Here is a 19077-nt window from a genome sequence, read left to right as displayed (position 1 = left end):
GTGCAGATTGCAGAGGAAGCAAAGCACAAGGGGAGGATCTCCTCTCCAAAGAGATGCAGTTCCCACATTTCACCTCACAAAGATTTCTGGTCACCCCACCGAAAGCACTCTACCTGGCTGCAGGATTGTAGAGGTGGAGAAAGGGATCCAACAGGAGGAGAGACAGCAGACACACTGCTGTCCAGTCTCATGGCACGAAGCTGTGGGACAGCAGCACTGAAAGCACAGGGACTTGCAGCCTTGACCTCATGCTGGCTTTTGGCTCTGAGCTGGACCTGTCCCTCCCACCGCCTGTCACCACAGAGGTTTTGGACCCCTCACATCGGCCGTGCCACACCACATCTCCTGACCTGAGGCCACCCCAGTGCTGTGCAAGAGTCAGGAGCTGTGAGGTCCATACACATTCCTCTCAGCATCCAGTGTGGAGCTTCCAGCACAGCTTATCCAGGAGAGGAGAGTAACAGCAAACACAGTGAGTGGAATGACGTATTCTGAGAGTATTCAAGTGTCAAAAAATGCAACAAGTAATTTTTCTGGCCTTTTATTAGAAAGTAATGTCCTCTTGTTAACAGCACAGAGATAAAAGAAATGCTACAACACAAACCACCTGGGACAAAGAAAATCCTCTGCTTCAATCCACTGCTTTCTTAGTATCTCCCAGTTCCCTGCAGGAAGCCCACAGACTCCAAGAAGGCCATGACGGGGAGGACCACACAGTTAAGTGATGTTTTGTGTTCTGGTATCAAAGTATGCTCCCAGTAAAAATACAGTGAGGAATCACTGCCTGATTTACCACTCCACTGTCCGCTGCAGCTACCGAAGTGTTGAAAAAAGGTTTAAAATTATGGTATTAAAACTTGGCACTGTCTCTCCACCTCAGATGGACTGAACTTCCATCAACAGCAAGAAGAGGTCAGATAGAGCAGCACTGCCCCCCAATACCTGGTGAGAGGTATTCCCAGGGAGAGCCAGCAGCACATCAGTGTGGCTGCAGCTAAGGTGCACTAGTAACCGTGCCAAAGACTGTAAGAAAAGAAAATTTATACACCAAATTTACCAGGTTGGTCTTAACACTGATTACTCAAGGCAGGAAAATTGACAGATTATTTGAAATCTCAGCCTTGGCTGGAAGTTCTTGCGTTGCAGATGTGTGCTCAGCCCACAGCTGCCAGTCTCTGTGAGTGGGTTGAGGTGAGGAACACTGGCCTCTCTGCCTGGACATGGATGTGCAGATGGACTGCACAGTCCTGGTTACTGAGCAGTGGTCAGGCATGTGCTTCATGATTTTGGCTGCCAGCACTATCACTGGACTTTCCAAATGGCTTATATGCTATTACAAGAAAAAAAAAAAAAAAGAAATCCAAAGAAGGGTAGTGCCCATTCCACAGTGGTGGGTGTCCAAGGCCCATCAATTTGCTGCTCTGTTCAGTCCCCTAATTCACCAAAACCGACGATCCAAAACTACACCAAGATCAATCAGTGAGCCCAGACTGCACCTCAATGGGAAGGTGCACCAGGTGCTGGGAGTAAGGAAAATGCAGCAGGACTGATACTGCAGCAGCTTCTGGGATGGGACAAGACAACCAATGATCCAACACAGTTCACAGCACATTGTGCTGTGGAGAAAACTGAGCATTCTGCTCCAAACATTGCTAACCAGACCAAGGAGAGGGAGGGCAGCGCCAGCAACCGTTGGCAGCAATGCTGCAGGGGGTATGCTCTCGCCAGACTGGAGAGGACATGCATGTCCAGGGCATCTGTCCCGGGTCAAGGATGGGAGACTCCTTAAACAGCTATAAGTATGGAATGGCAAAGGGAAGGGGAATGGGCCCAACAGCTCAGCTCTAATAGTGTCGCTGGTAGGCACCCATTGGTTGCTGGGCTGAGGACCCTCCTCGCCCCTGGGCCACGGTTTGGCTCACAAGATGGGAGAGTGCAGGACCACTCTGGATAAGGGTGTCCAAGGCTTTCTGTACACTGGGGTTGTCAAAGTTGATACCAGAAGACACCGGCCTTTGGGCGGGCACATTGCCAGGTGCAGGGAGTCGGGTTTGGTGCTGACCATAGAGCGGCTGAGGTTGTGGAGGAGCTCCAGGTCTCGGACCTGCGTTTCTCGAAGGGCCCGGGAGAGCAGGAATCTGCGTGTTTGGAGTCTGCAATCTCTGCTGAGGCTGGTTTAAATTTCCAGCATTCATCTGTGCTGGCCGGGGCTGCCCACCAGCCAAGTTAGCAAAGTTCTGGTTGGGAGTGCTGCCTGAAGAGCCCGTGGAGGCCGCAGGACCACTGTTTGCCACAGCAGCTGCTGCCGCCGCTGCTGCCCCACTGTTGAAGAGACTGAGGATTTTTGCTTGAAGCTCCTGCTGAGGAGTAGAAGAGGACACTGGAACAGAAGGAGTAGAGACCAGAGGCTGTGAACCCTGATGAGCCTGAGAACTTGGAAGGTTGGACTGACTACCCAGTGATGATCCTGAAGGTGCCCCCAAAGGTTGCCTTGACATGGGTGCTGGGAAAGAAAGGAAAGATTGTTAAAACTCTACAAATGCCCTTGAAGGGACATCTGAAGAAAACTAATGAAACAGCTACCAAAGACATGGTATCAGTGAACATCCACCCTCAGATCACAGCTGCACAGCTCTGGGAACCCAATCCACCCTACAGAACTGAGTATAGCAGCCCAACCAGTTATGGCAGTCCTGCTGTTGCTCTAAAAGAATCCAGTATAAAAGGTCTTCCACATGAAAACTCTGAATCGTCTCACGGCATGCAACAACATGTCCATCTCAGTAAAATGAGGTGCTGCATGAGGATATTATGCTCCCAAACTCCTCTGCAGTGCCAGGAATTTTTTCCTGTCCCAGCCCTGAGGACCACAAACCACACAATAAACTGTCTGGGGCCGTGGGACTTACCCTGCAGAGATTCAGTGCTGCCCCGCAGCAACCGTTCCTTCCGGTCTCTCAGGTAATTAATGACTTTATCTATCTCCTCAGCAGTCACATAGCGATTGTCTGCCAGCAGGTTCAAGAGGGTTTGGATCCCAGGAGGGTGACCTCCTCTGACACCCTCCTCCATGGGGGGTGGGCGCTCCCGCTCCCGCAGAATAGCTTCATCTGCCATCTTGGCAGCCTGCCGGGCGATCTCCTCCCGCTCCTTCTCCCGGGACTCCGTCTTGTAGCGCTCGTAATTCCTTGCCACCAGCACCATGGCATCAGCCTGGGGCATGTTTCGGTGCTCTGCACAAAGCAAGAAATGCTCTGAGTGACCCAAAGTGACCCTGACAGAGGTGCTGTTCTTCCCGCCTGCCAGCACAGCCCAGTCAGCAGCAGGCACAGCTCAGGGAGTGTGAGTGCAGACTTGGGAACTTCCCAGGCACATGGGAACAGTTACATTTCCAAAGCCAACAGAAGGCCCACGGCTATCAGCCAGCAAGGCCAGCCTTTCCTTTCACAGCTGAGAGCTCTAAGCAGACATACCATCAGCCCAGAAATGTCTTTCTTGTCTCTCACCAGTTAAAAGGAAAGCAGCTCCCTCTACCTCTCACATAAATCCTTGGTTCTCCGAGATGAGATCCCAGTCATTTTACTGCTAAACCCTTGGTCAGATCCAAAGCTTGCCCTCTGAAGGCAGTATGCTTCCCAGAGGTGGACAGCCATGGAAGTATATTTGTTTCTGTACTGCCAGTCCCTTAACATCTCATGTGCATGTGCAGCAATCAAATTCTTCTGTGATAAAATAAGTAATGGGCAATTCCAATGGTGGGTTTGAGGTCATTATTTCCACCTCCCAAAGCACATACATGAACAGTCACCCGAACACAGATTTAAACTGGGAGATCAAGAGACCCTTTACCTTCCCAAAAGTGCCCAAAGCTCTGGGCAGGGTCCTTTTTACACCTGCAGAACATCAAATCCTGCAAGCCTTTTCCTCCTAAGGGTTGATTTTAACATTAGCCTTTGCACAAGTAGTGAAAGAGTTCCCTGAAACAAACATGCATGCAAAGGTGGCCAGGAGCGGTTGAAGTGAGCATATTTAATCTCTGGAATGAGCTGTGGATGAGCTAATGACTGGGGTTCCCATCAGGTCTGATACACCAGCAGATCCAGTGACGAAAAGAAGCTTTGGCTTCCTGCCAAAGGCTTAACAGGTGTTAAAACCAAGGAAGTTAAGAATTAAAACCAAGGGCAGCAGGAAGCCCAGTGATAGTGTGTGTGAGCTGTGTGTCTGCAGGAAATGAGGGAGCTCTCCTATCACATCTGCATCTGATGTTAAAAGAAATTTGGCTTCTCCAGTCTGTGAGCACACACCAAGCATTGACTGTGCACTCAGAGGTTTCCTCTCCCAGATGAACTCACAGAAAATTACATGGGAACACAATAAGGGAGAAATAACCTTTGAAAGCTCAGCTGTGGTCAAACCAGTCACCTGTCTTGACAGATAACATGAACAGGCCTATGATCAGAGTAACAGCTGGTTTCCCCAGTCACATTCTGACAAGGCATTTTCAGTATCTACACCCACCCTCATGCAACAAGTCACACCCTGAGATGGAAGGTGATGTGACAAGTGTAAAGGTGCTAAGAAAGTGAAGCCTGTATTCCCAAACACTTTGTAGATCTATCTTTTCATAACACTTTCTACTTCTATCTTTTCATAACTCTTCCCAGTATCAAATCTCTACCTTTACCAAATCCTTATTAAATCACATTTGATTTTAAAATCTGTCATTTAATTTGCCACATTCCCAAGAAGCTCTTTCTGAGAACAAGTGGTAGAGTGAGGTTGGGCTGGCATTACTCAAGGATCTCCCACAGCAGTGCAGCTCTGGGGTCCATGACTTGCCCTGAGATGCAACGGCTGGCAGTGTTAGGAGCCAAGAACACAGATGAAATTCCCTCTTGGCAAGGATGAGACACTCCTTTTGACAAGGGACAAACAGAGTATTACGGAAGCTTGTAAATAATGATACTCAAATTTACAACACAGTGTCAAGTCATTTATAACTACTTATGTGACAGCAAGGATGAACTTTGTCCTTTGTGGTTCTGCCTGAAAGAAAGGTTCAGAGTGACCACACAATTCCCAGCCTACTGAGACCTTAGTACCTTGTGGGGTGCCAAACATGATGTTAACAGTGCAGGAACGGTGAACTTGGTGCTGCTGGGTGATGACAATGGCAAAAGGAGACCCTCCTCTGCTCACATCATCCAGGGCTTGTGTCAGTGACATCTCTGTGTTGAGGAAGATCAAGTCCACTACCATGCCCAGGTCTCGCACCTTCCGCCCCACTGACTCCGCGTACTCCCTACCACAAAGCAAAGCCAGAAGTTTAACAAATCAGTCCCATACAGGAACAGAAACCTTGGCACTGCACCCTCTCCACATCTCAGATTTGCTTTTCTGATTACTTGCCCAGCTTCATGACGTTTACCAGGACAGTACTAAAGCAATCCCATTATAGCAACATAAAAGCCCCTATTCTGATCTGAATCAGTCATTTCAATGCAACCAAAATAAATTACAAATCAAGCCTTAACTTAGCTGAGAAACAGAGTGTTTGTAAAGGGATTTACACTACTACAAATTTGTTTACACATAAATGTGTTTCAACTGAATTCATTAGGGGAAGAAATTAATGCCAGCAGAGGTCCAAGGGGTACAGAGCAGAGGAGCCAACCTACACAACTCATTTACTCCTGCTTTGTTCAGTATCTCAACTGCTCACATGCACCTCATTCCTTACTGGCCTGCTCTTTTCTACCAGCTGCTTTCTGCTCTAGCCCACTGCCAACTCAGCATCTCTGGATCCACTGCTCCTGTGTACCCAGTCCTACAGACTTCCCCATCCAAGCACAAAACACAGCTCACAAGGCTGAGCTTAAATCCCCAAGGTTTTTTTTTAAGCCGACTATACTTAAAACCAAACCTGCAATACTGATTGCACAAAAAGTCTGACAAATGCAGGCTGTGTGCACCCACACCTCAAGAAAGAGGGTCATTTTATTGTCTTTGGAGGCAAAGTCTATAATGGTGACTAAAACTGTCCCCCCTTCAACCATCTTGCACAGGTGAACTGGCTGAAATGGTAAGTTTATATGGAGAGTAGAAGTATCAGGGAAGGTATAGCAATAGATTACAAGGGGGAAATACATGCAAAGCACAAGATACATTTCCTCATCTCATCAATATATATTCCCAGAAGAAAAGTGGGAGCTGTAGCTTTCTGTGGACTCTAAAGCTACACTCCTCAAGAGCAACCTGTAAGACAAAGAGCCTCAAAGCAGAACTAAATTAAACCCATTCTCTTCTAACAAGCAATAATAAAACTGATTGTAACTGTTTTCTTACTTTGTCTGTTTATTCACCACTATCACAGAACAATCCACGGGTCTCTCTGCATCAAAACGTCTCTTGATTTCCTCATAGTACTGACGGTACAGCTCCTCCCGGCGCCGCTCCTCACGCTTCAGGCGGTCTGAAATGAGCAGGGACAGAAGGAGTGACACCCTTCAGACTTGCTCAGAGTGCCACAACTGTGGCACCCTCCCTGTGAAGTGGTACAGGTACTCACCCTCCGGCTCCTTGTAGCGGTCATAGTAGGAGTCGTCCTTGCGCCGATAGTAGTCCTCGAGGCGCAGGTAACGGTCGTAAGATTCGTCTCGTCTGCAACATTCAGAACCAGCAATGGGTTTCCTCCAGCACCATCTCAAGCAGTGACTTTGGCCAATGCATCATACCCAGACCTCCCCCAAGTTTAATTTCTGAGGTACCCATCCGCTCACAAGACACAGAGTGGGACCCAACTGTCCCCAGCCAAGGGTGATTTCCTTAAACACTCGACATCACTCAAACAATTGGAGCAGAAATGCTTAAAAACATTATTTTGGCAAATAAGATCCCGCAGAGTTTACCTGTACAAAGGGTCCCGAGGGTCTCTCATATCCCGTGGATCCCTCACATCTCGTGCACTTCTCATATCCCGCGGATCCCTGTATCGATCATACAGTGGCTCCCGTGGGTCACGAAGATCTCTAACATCACGTGGGTCCCTCAAGTCCCTTGGATCCCTGATATCCCGAGGGTCTCGCAGATCCCGTGGGTCCCTGTGGTCTCTGGCATCACGCATGTCTCTAGCTCGCATGTCTCGAGTGTCTCTAGCATCTCGCCCGTTCCTGCCATCCCTGCCATCTCTGGGGTCTCTCCGTGGGCTCCCCCGAAGAGGGGAGCGGTCGCGCCTGGCATCTCGGCCATCCCCGTAGGCATACTGATCTCTGAGGAAAACACCAGGGAAATTACATTAGCCTGCTACCAACACAAGTATAGTTACCCCTAGATCTTACCTGAGGTGCCAAAGTGACCTTTCACAGCAGCTGAATCCTCCCTCCTATCCCACAACAAAAATTGACCAAAAGTCATTTTTGAAGCAGTCTGGAGAAGGTTTTTAATTCTAATATTCAGCACAGCCAAACCCAGAAAGCTCCTTAACGGAGCACTAAGTGTAGAGCACCTGTGGATGAAGTGAACAGGCACTTCAGAAGCCACCGTTTTAAGGTCTGACCTCCAGCATCAGCCATAGATGATCTATCAATCATGTTTGGCAAATTCTTTGACAGAGTTTAAGGTGACGTAGACTAATGCCCACAAATACGCAATAGCCAGGAGTGTTCAAGGGATCCATTAAATTCACTCATCAATGACAGCAGAACACCTGAAGTAATATTATGATTTAAAAAGGAGCAGCTTGTGAGCAAAGACATTGCAGGTTCCACACTGTGGCTGGGTTTGTACTGCTGACAGAAAGCAAAGACAGCTATGGCACTGTCTTGGGTTTGAGGGATAGTTTCTGTAGAAAGCCAGCCTTATGTTTATAATGCCCTGGTTAAGAGGGTACTAAACCCAACCAGTACTGCATCTTCAGTGGCCACAAAAGGCTTCTCTGTTGGATCTGAATGATCCATCTCATTCAGACTTTGTATTGCAGTCTTCAGCGGCAAGGAAGAATAATGTTCCAGTCTTCAACTTTTCCCAAGGCAGTCAAGTTTTATCAAGGTTGTATTCTGTTTTCCAGAGACGACCATAACTTCAGTGTAGTCAAAACAAAGCATTAAAAAAATCTTGCAGAGAAACTACGGAGCTTCATGTGTTCATACAGTTTTTTCCCCAAAATACTGACAACCATCAGGAAAAAAACCCAGCTTTTTGAATCTTTTTATTTCCCAAACTTGACATGACTTTTACAGTCCTCAAACAGCCTAATCTAGTTTATGAAAGATAAGCAGAACCTAAGTCTGCATCTACTGCAGTGCAGTCACACAGAGATCACCTGGAGAGAACGAGTCAGATGAGCCCAAGTTTGATGTCAGGCAGAACAACAGGAACGATGGAAGAGCAGAGTCTGTACATGGATTTTGGTGTCAGACACCCAGCTGTGATGGGAACACATAAAGAGTGCTGGCATTTCAGATACAAACCAGATTTTGGGACAAATTAGAGATGTCATGAGCACACATAGCCTCCTCCTTTAAGTGACATACTGAATTTGTAGACAGCCAGGGTGTAAACTCCTTCAGCCTCTTGGACATATAAATCCACTTTTTGTTTGTGATCTGCATTGAAACCACATCCTGTGAGAGACACATCATAACCCCCTTCCCCCAAAACCTACAATGAATGATGGCAGAAGCTAAGGGGAAACTTCTGACTTGCTCTAATTGATATTGAGCAACAGATCTTTCCAAAGCTGTGAGATCATTTAGCAAAACAACCAGATGCAGGGGAATTGTTTGGCATATGACATTTATTCTAGCTGGAGTGGGGGTGACCAGAACAGGCCACATTCATTATCCGCAGAGACAAATAGATCCAGCATGAACAACGCACAACTGTGACAGAAGTAGAGACGTGGCCTCGGCTCTTGTGCCTGCATGGCTGCCCTGCTCAAGTGAGACAGCAGCACAAAGGCAGAGCTTCCACTTTCTGCTTCCACACCTCAGTCACCATGGTCTGGCTCCTGCAGCATCAGCACCACCTCTCAGGCCACAGTGTGGTCCAGAGATCACAGCTGTGCCCAGGACTTGATGACTGGGACCCCACCACCTGTGCCCACAGTGCTGCTTGGGACTTGGTGCTAACCACATGGGATGGCCATGGTGTATGCAGTGCCAGCTGAAATCCAGTGCCTGTCAGTGGCACCAAAGCCTTTGGCTGCGGTCCAATCCACAACCTGCTGCCCACAGCACCACAGCTCACGCAGGGCTAGTGCTCCTTAGGACTGCGGCACAGGCACCTGCTCTTGCACATATGCAGGATGACATAGGTTGCAATGCCCATGGCATCAGTGCCTGTGCTTGTCCCTCTGCAGCGCAGTCAAAGGACCAATGCTCATGGTGCAGATGCCTGCCCATCACCCCTGCAGTGCTGCAGCACTGGTGGCACTGAGGCCAAAGATGTGCCATTCAGTGCATGCTGCCCACATACTCCCAGGGTCCTCCCACCAGCACCAAGCACAGCCCCAGGCCCAAGACTTGCTGCATCTGCCACAGGTATCCCAGCACTTCTTGGCCTGACGCCCACTTGCTGGTCTCTGCAAGCACATTTGGCCCTGTGCAGGGTTAAGTGCAGTGCATAAAAATCCTAGATGGTGCCAAGAATTGCTGCTACTCATTCTCTGTGCTTTTTTTTTTGGTGTAGATGTCTTGCTAGTTGCACTTTTTCCTCATTTCTGGTAATTTAACAGGTCAAGCTAGTAAAGCACACTAGATGTGGGACCTCAATTACCTGCACCACACCTTTTCATGGAATGCTTTACAACAGAGGCACAGGGTGGATAAAGTGCACCAAACACCACTGAAGAATGTATTTTTTTCCTAGCTGTGGAAAGGAAACTGAAGTAGTCTTCCTGTGACAGGACAATCCTTAACTTTTCCCCTTGCCTGTGGATGCCCACACAGTGGAGGAGAAGGAGGTGACTGTGCTGTGCCCAGAGAGGGGTGGGAAGCCAGGAGAAGCTGGAGAGTACATCAGTGACTGCACTGTGGGGCTGGCTCCAGGCTCTGATAACACAACAACATGGGAGACAGGACCGTGCAAGACACATTTGCTCTGTCTTGTGTTTTGCTCAAGTGCTCTTTTCCAGTCTCATTGCAGTAATGGAAGCTTTCAACATCAGAAGAGGCAAGATCTCAAGATCCTCTGCACTGGAAACACTTCAGCCCCTTGGCATTTCTCTAGATATGTCTCAGCTTCTCTCATTCTTGGAGGCAGGAGCAAACATCAAGCATATTCTTCCTTCCAAGTCTCTTACAGCCTGTGCTGCAAAACCAAATGCTGGGCTGCAGCAACGGCAGCAGACACAAGGTTTCCCTCGTGCCTCCCAAGGTGCCAGAGCCATAAGGGCTCTCTCTCAGAGATGGAGCAGACACTTTCCTGCTGGAGCATCACTGTTTGACTGGGGAGATGGCAGTAGGGAAGAGACACAGACATTTAGCACAGGCCACTGGGCTCGTGCCCCGGAGGCCTGAATTCCTAGTATAACTCACTGCTTCCAGGTACTTTACCTTCGTGTCGGACTGGACCTTGATGAAGCCTTATTCATATTTCTTCTTTCCACTGCTTTATTAATATCTGTAAAGAATAATCAACCCATCTGTTCAATGCTATGAAACAAAAAAAAGATCATCAGCACAATTCAAATGAAAGCAACTTAAGCTCAACAACACCCAGAGGGTGCAAGGAAATCCATTCAGCAGAGAGACATTGTCACTTTGACAATTTTTTATTAAGTTTATATAGTACAACATAATGAAAATTTCATGGATTTCTCTGACTTCAAAATAGGGTGGACAGCTTGGGTGAAGTTTTAACCCTGCATGTTCAGGCCTACATCCAGACTCTTCCTTCCATAAGAGAACCTCTTTCTTCTGCAGTCTATGAGCGAGCAGAAAGCAACTCATGGACTCTAGGAGAAAAAGCAGAGTCTGAAAACCTCCGAGAAAGGAATGATGGCCAGCACAGTCTTAAGTTCACAGCCAGTCCTGTTCAATGGAGCATGCTGATACCCTTGTTGGAAATAATCCAAGGGCTCTCAAAGGGGCACGTGTAACTGCTTTCCAAGGGACTGCTGCAGTGTTAAGGTGCACGGCCCCCACCACTGAGAAACGGATCCGGGAGCCTGGAACACAGGCTCCTTATGAAGTTAGCGTGGTGCAAAACACCATTGTTAATGTGATGCAAACTGAGACAACAGATCAGAAATTTGAAAACTGGTTGGCATTCTGAGCATCTCCACGAAAAACACCATGAAGGGAAACACAAAGAAGTAAGAGAGCTGAAGAAACAGAATCTTGTCCTCAACCCACAAAAATGAAGTTGCCCAGAACTGTTAAGGACCCAAACTGTTGTCAAAGCCTCCCATGACAGCTGACTGGAGATGAAATAATGCACTGGAGGGGGGCAAGAGCAAACATCAAAGCGACTTTGCACATTTTACTGAGAACCTTTTAAGGAATGGAACCCAAACCTAGGTCCTATCTGCTCCCCCAGAATCTATCAACAACTAACATTTCTGATGAGTTATTTGCATTAACCACTTTCAAAGCTCTTGCATGAGAATATAAACATGCCATGATGTCTTTATACTGTCTTTGTACAGTCTGAATATCTTCCGTAACATCCCAAACTATCCCTCGTTATTTTCAAGATTAAAATTGCAATTAAGGGATCAGATATAAGTTTTGTTCTTGATGTCAATCAAGCAGCATGTTGCCTCTCTGATGGGCAGAGAAGCAAATGTAATCTGAACATTAACTATAACTGCAGCGTAGCATCACTGACTGGACCCCAAGCACCTCTCCAAGATCAAACATAGCTGCAGGGTCTACTGTTCCAAACTACATCTGAAGGACATTTATTCTCTAGTTTTACTATTAAAGATATGAAAACTCTTCTGTGCATTTGTGGAAACACTTGTATAATGCTACATCAGAGTTAAACTCTCCCAAAACTTTTTACCTTATTTTGTTATTAACGATTGTATTTAATACTCGGGCTGCATAACTGAAGTAACTGTTCTCCTTGCATTTATTTTTTAGTTGATAATTTTTCCCCTTAAAGTCAAGTGTTATCTTTAAGCAAGACACTAGCTGCTTTCTTTGGTTTAAGATTGTTTTTATTTTCTGTTTTAAGATGCCATTGAAGAAACCTATTATGATTTTTACACTCAGTATCATACATTTCGTCCAAATAAAAAATATTTAAATCTGCACAAAAATATTTTACTAGAAGAAATAAAAAGCTTTGACAGGGATCCTTCTCTTGTGCAAAACACATTTAGTAACATTTTATTTAATGCCAACAGCATTTACAAGTTAAGTATTTGAACACTGACAAAACTTCAGGGGAAAAAAGCCCAAATAAAAAGTCTTCTGTCCCGTAGGATTTTGAGATGACAGGGCCACTGTAATCACACAGTGTAACCTTCTGAACAACCACAGGTGACAGGAGTTTCTGGAATCCACCTATCTCAAGCGCAGCAGTGGCACTGAACTAGTACTTATCTTCTAGCAAAACATCCAATTCCAATTTAAAAGTCTTCAGAGCACAGAAACCACCACAGATCCAATAAATTACTCCAGAAGCCAATTACTGTGCTGTTAGAGAAAAGTCTTTATTCACATTTAAGGCATTGTCACACCTATGCCTACTACACTAAAACACCCTCATCCCCAAGTCTGTCTGTTACACGAAGATCACATCACTCCTTTCTCTTGAGGTTTTTGCTTGGGCTTGTTCTTTAATTCTAAACCTCTGTCAGGTTTTTCCAAAGCTTTTTCAATTCTGCATTATCCTTTTTGAACCAGGCATACCAAAACTGAGCACTCTTCCAGCAGCAAAATCTCACAGGTACCAAAACCTTCCTACTTGAACACCTGTGTTTTGCACAGCCAAGGATGACCAAAGCACTCTGGCTGGGTGCAGACCTTCCCTGTCAGCTTCACTTAAAGTTCAGGTCTGTCTGCATCCAGGATAGGAAGTCCAGGTCCTTTCACCATCAGTGACTCAATCTTCTTTATTTCATCCTTTTTTTAAAACATGTTTTTCTCTCCAAGTAACTTACAAAAGCTCTGTATGGCCAGGACTGTTTTTCCAGACCACCACTCTAAGCACTTGGAAATTCCATCTATGTTACATCTATTCCATTCTAGATTCACTTGAAATCCACTTAACTCTTTTGTTTTTAACTGTTCTCATTTCTTATCAAGTCAAACACTTTACAGCGATCTGGACATTAACACTGCTGCTTCCAGCCCTAGAGCTTGCAGTACCTTAAGAGTAACTAAGATAGGATTTATTTTGATGGACATTAATCAGTTGCCTTCTCATCAGTGTCAGGTGAAAGAATCCCTTTGTTCCCAGGCACTGATGCCAGGCTCATCCCATTTACCCTGCCTATTGGCTCACCTGCAGCACTCCACCAGCTCCCTGCAAACTCCCTAGTTTTCCAAGGCTTGTGCATAAACACCACTAACACAGGTCAGCAGTTCACTGAGCCTCACTGATGTTAATTCTTTTGAGAGTCTAGCTTTGGTAGCTGCAGTTTTACCTTTTTTGTTTTGCTATTGAAATGGAAATTACATTAAACACACTTCCTGCCTCTTCAAAAACAGACAGCAAAAAGATTAACTGGTCTTCTCAGTTAGAAATTTTATCATTGCCAGTCAATTACCCTTAGCTTCTAAAACAGCCAAAGTTGTTCCTATTTAAGCCTTTACACTTGGATAATGCTGGACATCATTTCTTCTTGTATCCTTCTACCCTTCTTGTCTATTTGCCTTAACTTCCATCTTCAGGCTCCTCTTTTTGCTGTACATACACCTTCCCACTGGTTACTATTTATTCCTCCTGTCATTCTTTTTTAAGTCAAACTGTTTTTCTTCAAATTATCATAGGCTTACTTTGAAAGTAATTTTTTCCTTGCATTTAAAAGATTACTCGTGGATTTCTAACCATTCATTTCCGTTTAAGTCTGCTCCCAGCACATTTAGCAGAATTATCTTCATCTTTATGAAAATATCCTTTTTAAAGCACCCAGTATTTATAGCACTGCTTAAAGGCTGGCTCCACTTGTGCAAAAATCCTAGCTAAGTTTACTTAGTCAACCAGCCGCTAAGTGCTGTGACCAATTCCTTTGAGCACGTCAAGATGAAGCCCAGTTTTGGTTTACAAATGTTATTAAATTCTGTGCTGGACATTTCAATGATCCCTTTCCAGGGCTTACTTGTTGCACAGTTTCTTACACAGGCTGGCAAAGCTTTCCCAAGACTAACACATAAAAATTCAGGGTAAGACCCAGGCAGCAAGGTGAACCAAACTGCAGGTGAAGCACACAGCAGGAACTCAGGAGGCAAATACATTCTGAGTAAAGTGATTGAGACTAAGGCCAGACAAACGTCACATTGTGACCTTTCCAGAGGGCTTTAGAACAACAGCACTCTTTCTCCCGAACGCATGCTGGGGTCAGGAGAACGAGGAGCAGTTTTCCTTACCTAATCTATACCCTTTATAAAGGCGACCCTTCTCACCGTCCAGAGCGGCCTGGACATCTTCTAGACGGTCATACTGCACGAACCCATAGCCATGGTACATGCTGAGGGCTGCAAGAGTTAACAGCAGGGCAAGACCGGTTACAACCACGGACAGTGCTGACCCACACCCGGCCATCCTAACCCCAACAGCTGCACTCTACCCAGAAACCACTATGCAAGCTTCCTGGGAAAATCAAATCCACCAGGGATCAAAATGCAGAGCTCAAAGACTCTGATCAAGTTCCTTCTGAAAAGGCAGTGACCAAAATACAGCCCACGAAGTGACCAAGATTTGATTAAGAGGCTATGAAAGAGTATTGTGACATCACACTGTGACCCTAAAAGCTAAAACACAGCTGATATATTTGCATTACGTTTGAGCTGTACTGAAGCAATCACTTTTCCAGAGAAAACGCAGGCAGAGAAAATTATCATTAAAAGGTCACTATTTAGGAACAACATTGGTCACTCCTCTCATCATCATCAAATAGCATTTGACAAGCATGAAGCAATATTTCTCACTGAAATCCCTGCCACAAAAAGGCATAAGATAATATACTAACCCCTGATTTTGCCATATTTTGAAAATATCTCTTCCATTTCTTCACGAGTCATGTGGTCTGTGGGCAAATTGCCGACAAAAAGTCTTCTCTCTAAATCCTGAGGATTGGTGCTGTTAGTGAAGTCGCTCTGTTTGATGCTATTGCTCTTGCGTCCTCGAGCCATTTTGCTTTCGTTCCAAATCCAACTCTTCGCAAAAAAAAAAAAAATGGCCATGCATATAATTTCAATCCATGACATTAAAATTAAACTGGAACAAGATTAAACTTAACAGCTTTGCAGACTAGAAGCCAACTGGGTCTGCTTGACGCAAACTTCACTCCAGAGAAATCTTAATACGAGGGACACAGAGGTCAGGGAAAAACACTGCAGCATTCTGATTGAGCTTTTCTGTAATACTGAAATGTAGCAAGCCTAATTATTTTGCAGATAGGTTTTAATGGTTTAACTCTAAACTAAGATACAAATAAAACTCATTTTCCACTAAAACGCCTTAACTTTAAGCTTTCCAACACACCCATTGTTGTCACATCTAGTTCTTCAATCCACTGACAAGAAGTATTGAAATTTATGCAATATTTTAATGAAAGGAAATACTCATTGCAACATTGCATAACAGCACACAAATATTCCAGTAGGGCTTGGAATGAGGTATCAGGAACTACTGCTGAAATACTCCTAAGTAACCACACCTGGATCACTTCCCTAGGCGTGAAATCTCAGTTTTCCAATCCCAGAAAGCACAGGTTCTCATCTGCATCTCTATTAGACAGCATACCCTTGTCCCCATGGAGATGTCAGCTCCCACAGCAGGCGGGTCCATAGCTGGGAATTTAACAACCCCCAGGTAAATGCTGCACCCTTCCTCACCTCCCTCATGCAGCAAAAGCACATTCCCTTAGCCCACACCCCTGCACACAGCTGGAGCAGTCAGCAGCATTCATTGCACAAACTCACCCAAACAAATAAAAAAAACACCCCAGCAAAAAAAACAGTAACGTAACAAACACTGACAAAGCTAATAAAAACCACCATCCCCAGGATTCAGACTTTCTGCTTTAAAATTCACCATTGAATAAAGCTTAAAGAAATTAATAACACTGAAACTTTCAAGGTGAACTTAAAAGTTTGACAATTATTTAATAAAACTGTTCTACTTCCTAAGCATTCACCTACAGGAATGCAGGATGGGATTTTCTGCTTGTAACATGCAAGAAGCCTGGAAAAAGAAAGATGATCAACAGAAATTTCTCTTTTTAATCATGCAATGTCTACAACCAAGATACTCCCTAACAGTACCCTAGAGTAAATACAATTTAAACGTCATCTGTAAATAAATAAATCAAATGTCAAAATATATAAGACGGCTCTATATGAATACTTTTGCAACACTTAACTGGCATGAAAAATACATCTACTCCAGATTTGAAACACCAAATGTATTTATTTATCCTTTAAAGATCAATTGACTTCACATTTGTATCACCCTTCCCCCTTTTTAGGAAACCCTGCAGAGATGGGAGGCAGAGAACACTTCCCTGTCTAATAAACTTTTCAAAATTAACTGTCAGAACCAGGGAGAGGAAAAAACCTCAATACCCAAACCAAAATCCAACAAAATTATTATTCTTCTCTATCACATTTGTCCCAATCCCCCTGCCAAGTTTGTCCACACACATACACAGTTATATCTTCCCCATTAAAAGTACCAAATCCCATTTTTTTACATGGAAGCACTGGCTATTCCACTACTGCAACTCAAGTTCTCAACAGTTGAGGGTAGAGAAGCTTTCAAAATTCCCTCAAAATGAGTAAGTGGCAATAAAACATGGAAGGCACCATCTAGCTCAAGTTCCCATTTGGAGCAGGATGCAGCACACAGCCACACGTGGTAAACAGGTGTCAAACAGGCGTGTAACTGCTGGCAGGACATCTCACTTTCAGTATAAAAAGCTGTAAGAAATTCCCTTTTGTGTTCCTTAGGGGCGGGGATAGCAGGTTGTGTCTGAGGAAGAGGCTGCAAGAGCTTTCCACATTAAGAAAAACATAGAGCTATTTTCCCACTTCAAAACAATCAGTAAATCAGATGAGTTACCCCAGAACTCTCATCTAAAATAATTCACTGCCTCTTACCATTTTGCACTCGGCAGATTACATAGTTAAGGGCCATTTAGCGATCACAAGATCAGAATAAATGAATGTTGTCCCACGCTAGGCATGCTACATCAGGTGCACACCTAATTCCCACATTAAGTCTTGTATGAATGCAGCCAGAGAGGCACCGGGACAGTTTAAAGGTGCCAATTCCCCGCGCAAAATAACTATGGGTCCTATGACAGGATAGCCCACGGCACCTCATGAGCCAACAAATCCTCTGGAAATCAATTGAAGCCACATCTCTCTAAAAATCTTATATTTCAAATCAGAGTTGTTTATTAATAGCGCTATAGCTTCAGGAAGCAAGACTCTTCTGGAGTGGGATATCGAAATTAATTTGCTACAAGCGAAACACAACAGAAGTCTCCAAGAAGTTCGGGGACAAAGCAGAAACAGCGGGCACGGAAGGCAGAGGTGCCGAGGAGCAAGGAGCTTCCCTCGCAGCAGACCCGCGCTCTCCCAAAAGCCAGGAGGCCCTGCTGGGGCAGCGCTGGCATCGCCCATCCCGGCCCCCCGCACCTGGGCAGACACGGTGCTGCCCACACGGTAACCCGGAGAGCGCCTCCGCCTTCCTCCCGCCGTCACAACGCGCCGCCCTTGCCCCGGGGCCCCGCTCAGCCCGGGCCCGCCGCGGCTCCTGGGGCAGCGGGGAGGGACGCCCGGCCGGGAGCTTCACCGGCGGCCGCCGCTCCCACCCGTGCCTCCCTTACCTCCGCACGGGCCTGGGCGCTGCCAGCGCCGCTCAGCCCGCGCACCGGCTACACCGCGAGTTCGGAGCAGCCCCACCGAGCCCCATCGAATCTCGGCGATCCCGCGCTGCCCGGACGCGAGGCGGAGGCGCGGCCCGCCCGCAGGCCGCGAGGCACACCCGGCCCAGCCCCAGCCGAGAGGACAGGGCCTTTCGCAGGGCTCGCTGCCGAAAGCCTCTCGTTAGGGCGCTTCGCGTACCGGGCCGCGGACCCGCAGACTTACCGCCGGTCCTGGCCCGGACCCGGAGCCCCGTCAGGCCGCCGCCGCCAGGACAAAGACGCCACCCGCCGCTACCACACGGCGCCGTCGCAAAGAGAAGGCGGGGGGAGCACGGTCGCTATGGCGATGTATCGCACTTTACGGCGCGGCAGCGTGCCGCCATGCCTGCCGAGGCGAAGGCCACTTGCCCCGGCTCCCGGCATGACATGCGGTACGGCGCTGCAAGGCACGCCGGGAATTGTAGTACCGCGGCGGCCAGACGGCCGCTGGGTGGCGCTATCGGACCTCGTGCGGGGGAGGCGGAGGAATCGGGATCAGAGTGTGACAGGGACCGGGATCAGGATCAGACTGTGACAGGGACTGGGATCGGGATCAGACTGTGACAGGGACTGGGATCAGAGTGTGACAGGGACCGGGGATCAGGATCAGACTGTGACAGGGACCAGGATCGGGATCAGACTGTGACAGGGACCAGGATCGGGATCAGAGTGTGACAGCGACAGGGGATCAGGATCAGACTGTGACAAGGACCAGGATCGGGATCAGAGCGTGACAGGGACCGGGATCGGGATCAGATTGTGGCAGGGACAGGAGTAGGGCTCAGGATCAGACAAGGACTGGACAGGGCTTTGGAACGAGACCGGGACAGGCGTCAGGATCGGTACCAGGTTCGGGATCATCAGATCAGGACATCAAGACTGGGGCAGGGATCGGGATCAGACCGGACCCGAGGCCAGGACCAGGACCGGAATGTCCCTGCCCCGTTCAAGGGGCGATATCCCCGTGCTGCATCCCCAGCCCCGGCGCCGCC

The 19077-nt window shown here is 46.9% G+C and overlaps 1 protein-coding gene across 1 annotated transcript; it reads right to left on the bottom strand.

Annotated features, from left to right (window-relative positions):
- Positions 1–525: 525 nt before the first annotated feature.
- On the bottom strand, positions 526–18450 carry NCOA5 (nuclear receptor coactivator 5). The gene is made up of 10 exons (XM_005524703.3): positions 18270–18450; positions 15143–15329; positions 14541–14648; positions 10554–10620; positions 6909–7268; positions 6569–6660; positions 6346–6472; positions 5103–5302; positions 2910–3233; positions 526–2503 (listed from the first exon to the last, which is right to left on the bottom strand). The coding sequence occupies exons 2-10, from the start codon at positions 15303–15305 to the stop codon at positions 1845–1847; spliced, it is 2100 nt and encodes a 699-aa protein (XP_005524760.2). The 5' UTR covers positions 15306–15329; positions 18270–18450; the 3' UTR covers positions 526–1844.
- Between the last annotated feature and the right edge of the window lie 627 nt (positions 18451–19077).

This window comes from Pseudopodoces humilis, chromosome 19 (assembly GCF_049639895.1).
Source record: "Pseudopodoces humilis isolate 2021_Gansu_Grassland_sample_001 chromosome 19, ASM4963989v1, whole genome shotgun sequence".
Taxonomy (NCBI): Eukaryota; Metazoa; Chordata; class Aves; order Passeriformes; family Paridae; genus Pseudopodoces; species Pseudopodoces humilis.
This window is presented reverse-complemented; position numbering and strand designations above follow the sequence as displayed.

Coding starts and splice junctions, on each gene's coding strand:
- NCOA5 (XM_005524703.3), bottom strand. CDS start 15,305: ATGGCTCGAGGACGCAAGAGCAATAGCATCAAACAGAGCGACTTCACT. Junction 6,473..6,568: donor CCGCTACAAGGAGCCGGAGG/GTGAGTACCTGT, acceptor TGCTCATTTCAG/ACCGCCTGAAGCGTGAGGAG. Junction 2,504..2,909: donor CAGCACTGAATCTCTGCAGG/GTAAGTCCCACG, acceptor TTTCTTTCCCAG/CACCCATGTCAAGGCAACCT.